This window comes from Oryctolagus cuniculus, chromosome 17 (assembly GCF_051225735.1).
Source record: "Oryctolagus cuniculus isolate XC-2025 breed Fujian yellow rabbit chromosome 17, ASM5122573v1, whole genome shotgun sequence".
NCBI classification, from domain to species: Eukaryota; Metazoa; Chordata; class Mammalia; order Lagomorpha; family Leporidae; genus Oryctolagus; species Oryctolagus cuniculus.
The window spans coordinates 52,011,093-52,020,984 of record NC_142883.1 but is presented as its reverse complement, the minus strand read 5'-3'; the positions used below and the strand labels follow the sequence as shown (position 1 = coordinate 52,020,984).

The window sequence follows — 9,892 nt, the reverse complement described above, 5'->3', positions numbered from 1 at the left end:
CCAAGTACTTGAACCATCATCTGCTGCCTCCCAAGGTGTGCATTAGCAGGGAGCTGGATTGGAAGCAAAGGCAGGACTCGATCCCAGGCACTCTGATATGGGATGCAGGCACCCCAAGCAGCAACTTAACCTCTTTAGCACAATGCCCATGCCGATTTTATTATAGTTTTAAAACAAATCTTTTCAAGAGAAGCCAGAAATCTTAATTTCTTTGTGAAATAATCCAGATTTTTAAAATGTGCAGGCCAACAACATGGACCAAACAAAACACACCAGTTTGCAACCGCTGCTATACACTGAATCTGCTTGTTTTCACCTTCTCACACGAGCCTCGGGCAGCCCCCCGAAGCATACACTGTTATTTAGCTCGTTTTACAGGTACGAAGTTTAGTGGGTTGCCCAGGGTCTTGCATCAAAGCTGGAACTTTAATGGAGGTCTTTTAAATGTCCCCCCCACCCCTTCTCATTACAAATACACCCTTTTAAAAATAATTTTTTTCATCCTAAAGACAATATTCATTACAAAACAAAATACATTACAGAAAGGCTAAAACAACAACAACAAAATGACCAACAGTCCCAACATGCAAACGTAAAAAATACTGACGGGTGTATTTCCTTCTAGAATTTTCCCTCCTATTCATTCAACAAGTTGTAAGCACTTACTCTAGGTCAGGACCTGATGCTGGGCATCTTGTGGTGAACAAGGCACATTTCTTGCCCTCACGAGGCTTACAATCTAGTTCTTGTTCTTTGTTCTACTTGTTGATTTCCCAAAGAAGAACCCAAAGACTAAAGCAGCCCACTGCCCAGCCCCCAGCCCTACCCCAGCTCCCTCCGAAGCAGGGGAACCGGGAGGCAGAAGATGACGGCGCTGGAGAGAACCACCGAACTCGGCTCAGCCGTCCTCAAGGAAAGGGGTCGTCTGGGGGCAAGTGGTAGGTGGCGTCCAGGAAGATGACCAGGGTCCCCACGCTTGTGAAGATGATGAAGGTCCACAGGAAGAGGCGGTCCACTACCATGGCCACAAACTGCCAGTCCTCCTTCAGCTGGGGGCAGGCAGGGGGACCTGTGTGAACTCCAGGCCCAGGCGCCCAGAGAAGCCCGCCCTTGCAGAGACGGACCTCGCTCGGGCTCCCCTACCCCGCGTCCCAAGTAGGCGAGCGAGACCCCCCCCCCCCCCCACGGCGACGGACAGTCGGCCTGCAGGGGGCGGGACCACAGGGGGCAAACTTTCCAATCGGAAACGAGAGTGAGTGCGGGGGGGCGGAGCCGCGGGCTTCAGGGAGGAGCCAGGGTCAGCGAGGCCCTGCCTCCCTCCACCCTCTCGGGACTTACCGCATCGTGGTCCTCCTGTTCCTGCAGCTGGCGAGCGATGTAGCTGATCGAGGAAACCACGTCCCGCAGCTCGGGAGGCAGGCCCACAGTCCGGTTTGGACCGTCGATAAATCGCCGTAGGTCCAAGGCAGCTATCTGTTCAGGCTGGAACCTGGAAGAGGCGTGACTGCTTGGCCACGCTCCGGGCGCAAAGACCCACGAGCAGAGCCAGTGACCTAGGCCCTGCGCCAACCGCCTCCTGCAATAACCTGCTAGCACTTAAAACATGAGAGGGCTCTTCAGACTCTCCCTGCCAGCGGCGGCTTCTCCAGCCTTAGGCAACTTCTCCCACCCCTCCAAGCTTTAGTTCCCACTTTTCCTCAGTGAACAGGAGGACTACAGCTCCCATGATGCTCAGCTAAACGTCTTCCGGAAGCACGGGTTGCCTGCTTCCCCGCAAAGTCTTATGGGAACTGTAGTTCTCCCTCTCCTGTCCATGTTGGGGATGGCTGTAGCTCCTACCTGTTGGGTTTAGGGAAGAGAAAATCATTCGGTGGCTTCCGGATGAAATATTCATCTGTTCCCCGACCCCAGCCAATTCCTGGAGGAGAAGAATGAGGGGGCTCCGGCATCTGGTCTCTCTCAGGTTTGGGCCTCTTCAGACCCAGACAGAGAGGGAGTTTGTGGATGAAGATCTGCAGAGCAGAAAGAGAGGCATAGTAAAAGGAACTCTCACGCTTTCAGAGCAGAAAGCAAGCAGCCAGCCACCCCACTCCACACGTCCACTCGTGGGCAAGCCTGCCATGATCCCACAGAGCCACACAGACAAAGAAACGCAGCCTCACGGCCGCAGGAGCTACCACAGGTTGGAGGAGGCGATCTCTCTCACCTGACGGACCCAGAGGGGCATTTGGTGGGTGTGAGGTGAACGGTGGTGCAGGTTGAGGACCACGACACTAAGGATGACGGAGAAGGTGACGAGGATCATGGTGAACATGAGGTACTTGATAATGATGGGGACCGAGAGGGACGTCTCAGGCACTTTGTCGGCCAGCAGCAGCAGGAACACGGTAAGGGTCAGCAGGGCAAAGATCGACAGCCCCATCTTCTCTCCTTGGAGGGCAGAGGGGAAGGCAGAAAGATTGGCTTTTGCCAGAAGGGAATCTGCAGCATAGTAACCATGTTCCCAGCCTACCAAAGGACAGGCGTTTGAAAGGGCTGACTGCCTGCACACCACTCGCACACTTGCACCCCCACCTGGACTTCTTCCCAGAACTCCAGCCTCACAGCCACCTGCCAACTCAACCCTGCCGCTGGACATGTGGGCCTTAACATGTCCCAAACCCACTTCTGTCACCACCACACCACCAGAGCTTCTCCTCCCGTAGTCTCACCCATCTCATCAGCTCATCAGTGACAACACCACCTTTCTTGTGGATGAGGACAAACTCTTCTGATCTCTCTGTCTCTCTCTCTCCTACCATATCCAAGCCAATAGCAAACCCTATTGGCTCTCCATTAAAAATATATCCTGAGACTGATGACGGCTTATCTACCACCATCACCTCGGGTCTGATTTATATAAAGGTCTCGCAACTAGTCTCTCTGCTTCATCCCCTGCTGCCTGTTCTCAACGAGGAGGTCGACTGACTTTGCTGAAATATAATCGGAGCACAACCTTCCCCTATAAAACCTGAGGTTGTCCAGCTCCTTCAGCATAAAGCAGAGTGCTTACTAATACCTGCAAGCGTTTCCCAGTAACTCCCTTACTGCATTGCTGCTGTTTTGTGTTGTTTGTTTCTACTGGTTCCTTTGCCTGGCACATTTTTATTTATTTATTTTTTTTTCTTTTTTTTTTTCTTTTTTTTCTTTTTTTTTTGACAGGCAGAGTGGACAGTGAGAGAGAGAGACAGAGAGAGAAAGGTCTTCCTTTTGCCGTTGGTTCACCCTCCAATGGCCGCCGCTGCAGCCGGCGCACCGCGCTGATCCTGGCAGGAGCCAGGAGCCAGGTGCTTTTCCTGGTCTCCCATGGGGTGCAGGGCCCAAGCACCTGGGCCATCCTCCACTGCACTCCCTGGCCATAGCAGAGAGCTGGCCTGGAAGAGGGGCAACCGGGACAGAATCCGGCGCCCCAACCGGGACTAGAACCCGGTGTGCCGGCGCCGCAAGGTGGAGGATTAGCCTATTGAGCCACGGCGCCGGCTTATTTATTTATTTGATAAGCAGAGAGTTACAGGGGGAGAAGGAGGGACAGACAGAAAGAGATCTTCCATCCGCTGGTTCACTCCCCAAATGGCCGCAATGGCTGGGGCTGAGCTAGGCTGAAGCCAGGAACTCCATCTAGGTCTCCCACCTGGGTGGCAGGGGCCCAGGTATTGGGTCATCTTCCATTGCTTCCCCAGGGACTGGATGTAGAGCAGCCGGGACGCAAACCGCTCATACGGGATGCCAGCATCACCGATGGCTGCTTAATCCGCTGTGCCACAACGCCGGCCCCTGGCTGAGCACAGGATTCTTCCAGACACTTCCCGGCATCATTCTCCTCCAAGCCTTTGCTCAAATCGTCCCTTTTCTTTTTCTTTTTCATTAGTAAAATTTCAACTTTATGTGGTAGTCCCTTTTCAATGAGGCATTCGCTGGATCCCGTTATTACATTGCAACTTCTACCCTAATTCTCATCCTCAACAATTGCCTTTGCCTTACTTTCCTTCTCCGGACTTACCCTCTTCTAATATGTCAGGTAGTGCACTTATCTATTTTGTTTATTGGCCGACTCCTCCCTTAGGATGCAAACGCCAGGAAGGTAGGGACTTTTTATTTCTTCTATTCACTGATGTGTCCCACTGCCTAGCGTGTAGACACTCAACAAATAGTGTTGTATGAATGAATGGCCATTTTCAGGGAACGACACAGCCATTGGAAGCATCTAAAAATGAAACAAAGTATACAGGGACAGGCCAGGTGGCTGATTATTCCTGCGGCATACCACAGTAGTCACAAGCTTCATGGAGCAGACGGAAATAACCCCTACAGTCCACTCCACTTCAGTCCAATTATATCAGGTTCCAAGATTCGCCCTGCTCCCGGAAGGAGGTATGGGTTACATTTGGAAGTCTCTTCTGGAGCTTCATCAGTCTCCTCTAGATAGACGACTGATGCCAGAGAGGAGGAAAGCCGGTTCTGAATACCGGAATTAAGAATGTTGGGTCTCTGAATCAGACTGGCTCTGGCCGGCAACACTGCTTCTTTCTACGTCACGTCAAGCAGATGACTGGAACTCTCGCAGCCTCCTTACACTTCTCTGTGCAGTGAGAATGCCAGTCCAGTGCCTACCTCACAGCGTTGTTGTAAAGACTGGAATTCATACATGTCACTTGCTGGTTTGTATTACCTTACAGCAAGTGCCCAACTGTAGTAAAAAAGCGAATAACTGGGGCAGGCATTTAGCAGAGAAGTTAAGATGTCCACATCCCATTGCGGGGTACCTGGGCTCCACACTGGGCTCTGGCTCCTGATTCCAGCTGCCTGCTGATGTGGGCCCTGGATCTCCCTGGGTGATAGCTCAAGGGGTTGCGTTCCTGCCACCCAAGTGGGAGATGTAGATTGAGTTCACAGAGGGCTGGTGAGGGTGTGAGCCAGCAGATGGGAGAGCTCTGTCTGTCTCTCCGTCACTGTCTCTGTCTCACTCTCTCAAATCAAAGAAAGAAAGCAAACCAACACTTTACCCAACCAGAGCTGCTTAGGTACCAGGCCCCGGGTCAATCCTTAAAATAATCTTATGCAGCTGGAACAATGATTATCCCCATTTCCAGATCAGGAAACCGAGACACATGGAGATGAAGCAGTTTGCCCAGATTACTATCCCATGAGGCCTCCTAAAGAAAGTGGGTCTGTTATTTTCCAGGAAGATAGGATGCTATGGGTGTCTGAGGAATGGGGAGAGGGATGCCAGCTATGGCGAAAGGGAAGAGGAGTGTGGTCCCAGGCTGGCAGTGTGCTGGGCAGAGGAGTGAGGGCTCCCGGGATGGCGGGCTAGGCCACTGGCTGCAGGGGAACAGGTAGCAGAGCCTGAGGTTGGGGCCACTTGATGGGAGGGAAAACCTGGAAGAGGTTCCTGAAGCCCAATCCCTGGTGGTTTGGGTTGGCAGGATGAAGGTGAAGACGAGGGAGTGGGTTAACAATGAGGAGGGCTGGGGCCCCTGCCCCCTTACCTGCGTCTGGCGGGAGGTAGAAGACAAAGATGGCCAGGACCGTGATGAGGATGCACGGGGCAATGACGTTGACCAGGTAGAAGAGAGGCTTCCGGCGGATGATGAGGTAGAAGACGACTTCCTGGCGCTGGCCTTCCCTCCCTCCCTTGGGGTCCCCCGGAGGCTGAATCAGCCGGGAGGGCTTGTGGATGATCTCCCACTGGCCATTCTCTGGGGGAGGGGGAGAAGCAGAAGAAGGGTTAGAGACAGGGGAGTCAGGTGTGGCCACAGCCTAGGCCTGAGGGGGCTGATGGGACAGGGACCGGCTGCGGACACCGGATTGGGCAGCAGCCCGTCTCTAATAACCTTGGACGAGTCTCCATTTCTGTATTCGTGAAGCAGGGAGATGGTCATTTTGCTGCCTCCCCAGGGCTGCCTTGGGCATCGCTGACAGAATGCATTCTGGAAGCTGGAACTCACAAAAGCCCAGGCATGTGGCAGCCATGCCCACTCACCAATGAAGGTCCCTTCATGAATGTAGATTTCCTGCCGCTCCTGCCCGTCAGGGCCCAGGCCCGTGTGCAGGCTGACCTCGGAGCTGTCGTAGCCGTAGGAACTGAACACCATGGTGCAGTTCTGCCAGTCGAAGGGGAAGTAGGTGACCTGCATGCGGGGCGGAATTAGTCAGGGCTGGGGGAGTCGGGGAGGCCACAGGGTCTGGGGGACCGGGCAGATGGGGATCACCAGCAGAGGGCAGAGGGAAGGGGGGCTGCAGAAAGTCGCGGGGTTACTAAGGGAGCCCATTGGGGAAATGGGGCGGGTGGGGGCGGTTATCAAAGAAGTCTGGAAGTCAAAGTGCACAGACACGACAGTCAACGGAAAAGCAGAAGAGCAAAGGAGAAATGAGGGTCGTGCAGACGAGGAGGGAGGGCCGGGAGTCGCAGAGGAATCGGGGTATCGAAGGAGAGAGAGGGTTTCCCAGGGCTCCCGGAGCCCCCCAGGCCGAGCTGGAGACCTGGATGCTGCAGCTGCTGCGGTAGATGCCCGGGGGCTGCCAGCGCACGGAGCCGTCGGGCGACACCACGACGTCAATGTCCAGAGCGACATCGAAGTTGCCGTCGTTGCTGCAGGGACGGCATTGGCTGTCTGGGCCAGGCCCCGTCTCCGACGCCCCCCGGGCCCGCCCCCTGCCCGAGGCCCGGGCTAGCCCTACTTGTTCAGCAGCACCAAGTCCGGCAGCCACACGGACGCCGCGGTGACGCGCAGCAGGTCGATCCCGTCGTGCTCCACGGGGTCCCAGCTCAGCCTGTAGTCCGTCCACTCCTGGGGAAGCAGAGGGCTGAGGGGACCACGCGCAGCTGGGAGCCAGGAGGGGACTTGGGATGTCCCAGGAGGGAGCCCGGGAAGGGAGCGGCGGGGGCCTGGGCCGCGGGGGATGGCCGGGGTCGCGGCTCAGCGCCGACCCAGTAAGCAAACTTCTCTTCCCCACATCGGGTCCCGATCTCTCAGTTCGTAAAAATGAGGCGGTCGCACTAGCTAGCCTCTAAAACTGCTTTTCAGACTCTTGGAGAATTTAATTAGTGGACCGGAACCAGTGCTAAAACAAAAAGCAAAAACTAGCAAGACGCGGGCGTTGTGGCACAAGAGGTTAAGCCCCAGCTCGGGGCAACAGAATATACACGAGTGCTGGTTTAGCTGCTCTGCTTCCAATCCAGCTCCCTGCCAATGCACCCGGGAAACAGATGATGGCCCACATACGTGGGTCCCTGTCACCTCACATGGGAGAACTGTGCAGAGTTCCTGCTTCTGGCTTCAGCCTGGCTCAGCCCTGGCTGTTGCAGCCATCTGAGGAGTGAACCAGCAGATCTCCCCCCCCCCCCCCCCCGTCACTCTGCCTTTGAATCACATAAATCTTAAAAAGAAGAAAGATAGACTGAAAAATGCAGGAAATGCAACTCTCAAAGTAAGCATAGGTATTGTTTTATGAAGCTTCTGTTTCAGTTATAAATGCATTTTAAAAATTATTCACTTTGGGCTGGCTCTGTGGCATAGCGGGTGAAGCCGTTGCCTGAAGTGCCGGCATCCCCTATGGGCACCAGTTCGAGTCCCGGCTGCTCCACTTCCTATCCAGCTTCCTGCTAATGGCCTGGGAAAGTAGGTTAGTCCTTGGGCCCCTGCACCAACGTGGGAGATCCAGAAGAAGCTCCTGGCTTCGGATCAGTCCGGCTCCAGCAGTTGTGGCCATTTGGGGAGTGAACCAGCAAATGGAAGACCTCTGTCTCTCTCTCTAACTCTGCCTTTCAAACAAATAAATCTTTTTAAAATTATTTATTTATTAGGCAGAGAGATTGCCCACATATGTCCACAACTGCCCCCTCTGGGCCAGGCAGAAGCCAGGACTGGAAAGCTCATCCAGGTCTTCCACGTGGGTGGCAGGAACCCAATTGCTTGAGCTGTCACCGCTGCCTCCCAGCGTCCAGAGGACGGCAGGAAGCCGGAGCCGGAGCCCAGGTAATTGGATAAGGGCCGCGGCATCTTAACCGGGAGGCCAGACATCTGCCCCTACATGTATTTTCTTTTCTTCTTCTTTTTTTATTAGACAGGTAGAGTTATAGACAGACAGTGAGAGAAAGGTCTTTCTTCCGTTGATTCACCCCCTAAATGGCCGCCACGGCTGGCGCTGCGCCGACCCGAAGCCAGGAGCCAGGTGCTTCCTCCTCGTCTCCCATGTGTTTCCCATGTGGGTGCAGGGGCCCAAGGACTTGGGCCATCCTTCACTGCCTTCCCGGGGCCACAGCAGAGAGCTGGACTGGAAGAGGAGCAGCCGGGACTAGAGCCCGGTGCCCATACGGGATGCCGGCGCCGCAGGCGGAGGATTAGCCAAGTGAGCCATGGCGCCGGCCCCCCTACATATATTTTCTGAGGTCGACTTGCAAAAAACATTCTTACTGGCGGGACGTTCGAGGGAGTTGTAAAGGCAGAAGGACGCCATTTCCCACCCCGCGGGGTTTCCGTACCAGGTCCAAGTACACCTTTGTGCTCATCTCTTCATCCTTCTCGTTCTAGGTGGGAGAAATTCAAAGGGCAGCGATGTAGCGTGCACAGAGAAACGAGGACTCCGGGGAGAACCTCTCCCAGGATGCTCCGCCCCCTTCTCCTGGTAGGTGCGTTCGTTTAAGCCTCGCCTCCACCTGGACACACTCCTGGCGTTGTCTCTACGCCCAAAGCGCTCTCAAGCAGCCCCCCGCCCGGCCCCGACCTCTGCCGGTGGCGGTTTCCAGCTCCGCCCTCAGTTCCTAATTCATCCAGTCCTGGGTCTCCGCCCGCTGCTTGATTGACTGAGGTGAGCGAAGGGCTCCTTCCCACCTTGTCCTAACTTTAATGGCCCCGCGGCCAGTCCAGCGGCTCCCAGCCCTCCCCCAAGGCCCACCCACATGCCTGTTCATCACCCTGCCCAGCTCCACCCTCGAGCCGCCCAGCCACACCCGCGGCCGTCCATTGGTCCAATTTCGTCTGGCCCCGCCCCCAGCCTGTCCATCGGGCCTGCCTTGCGCAAGGCCACGCCCCCAGCCTGTCTGCGGGCCTGACCTCGATCCCCCGCGAGCGCCCTCACCAGGCTGATGAGCTGCGCCAGAACGAGACCGACGCTGACCCCGACGCGGTCTCCCACCTCCAGCGCCGGCCGCACCGAGCTGTCATAGCCCGAGAAAAGTTTCTCGCGGAGTCTGCCCTCGGCCTCTGAGCCGCCGACGCCTGGGAGAGGAGAGCACTAAGTGAAGCTCTGGTGCCCGACCACTACCTCTGCTGCCCTGGTTCGCTGCGTCCTCGGGACCCAGACTTACCTGGCGCGAGGGGTGCCTCTAGCACCCCCAGCAGCAGCAGCAGCGGCAGCGCCCCTGGGGTCATAGCCTGGCCTGTCTCTCAGTGAGTTCGTTCGGAGAGCCGCCGGGACTGCCAAGCGCAGGGGAAGTGACGAGGCGCCCCGGAATGTGCACCTGTTGTCAGGGGGCAGCAGCCAGCCCACCCGTCCCGCCCCTGGGACTTGGTCCCGCCCCGACCAACTGCCATTATCCACAGAAGACAGACAACACTTGGGTTGTATAAATCGTCTTTAATTGAGAAAGCATGGAGTGGATGGAGACCCGGTCCCCTGGGAGCGGAGCCAGGGGCTGGGTGGAGCCTGAGCAGGGGTTTGTGTGTGTGTGTGGGGGGGGCATCTATCCCTCCTGCAACAAGCCGGAAGTACAGGCTCCTGAGGAAAAGTGGCCTGCCCTTGAGCACAAGCCCCTCTCTCAGAGCCCCGTCTCTCCTGTTCAGTTCCACGTGGAGTCTCCCTAGAGCACTAGTGGTCTTCCGACCTTTCCCAGGTCCATGCTTCACTCTCC

General features: G+C 55.9%; 1 protein-coding gene across 3 annotated transcripts; it reads right to left on the bottom strand.

Moving 5' to 3' along the window:
* Positions 1 to 133: 133 nt before the first annotated feature.
* On the bottom strand, positions 134 to 9,505 carry CHRNB1 (cholinergic receptor nicotinic beta 1 subunit). Of its 3 annotated transcripts, XM_002718802.6 has the most exons (11): positions 9,350 to 9,505; positions 9,121 to 9,260; positions 8,525 to 8,569; positions 6,721 to 6,830; positions 6,523 to 6,631; positions 6,023 to 6,170; positions 5,529 to 5,738; positions 2,207 to 2,430; positions 1,840 to 2,012; positions 1,339 to 1,489; positions 134 to 1,049 (listed from the first exon to the last, which is right to left on the bottom strand). In XM_002718802.6, exons 1-11 carry the CDS (start codon positions 9,411 to 9,413, stop codon positions 909 to 911), a joined length of 1,515 nt encoding a protein of 504 aa, XP_002718848.3. In that variant the 5' UTR covers positions 9,414 to 9,505; the 3' UTR covers positions 134 to 908. The 3 variants fall into 3 exon arrangements, with proteins under 3 accessions (XP_002718848.3, XP_051681207.3, XP_089174453.1); XM_051825247.3 differs by lacking the exons at positions 9,121 to 9,260; positions 9,350 to 9,505 and adding an exon at positions 8,767 to 8,943; XM_089318327.1 differs by lacking the exons at positions 9,121 to 9,260; positions 9,350 to 9,505 and adding an exon at positions 8,874 to 8,936.
* Between the last annotated feature and the right edge of the window lie 387 nt (positions 9,506 to 9,892).

Bases quoted from the DNA above. Each gene is read 5' to 3' on its own strand.
- CHRNB1 (XM_002718802.6), bottom strand. From the start codon at position 9,413: ATGACCCCAGGGGCGCTGCCGCTGCTGCTGCTGCTGGGGGTGCTAGAG. The intron at 9,261-9,349 runs GTAAGTCTGGGT...CTCCTCTCCCAG, and splicing joins AGAGGCACCCCTCGCGCCAG to GCGTCGGCGGCTCAGAGGCC. The intron at 5,739-6,022 runs GTGAGTGGGCAT...CCCCTCCCCCAG, and splicing joins TCATGAAGGGACCTTCATTG to AGAATGGCCAGTGGGAGATC.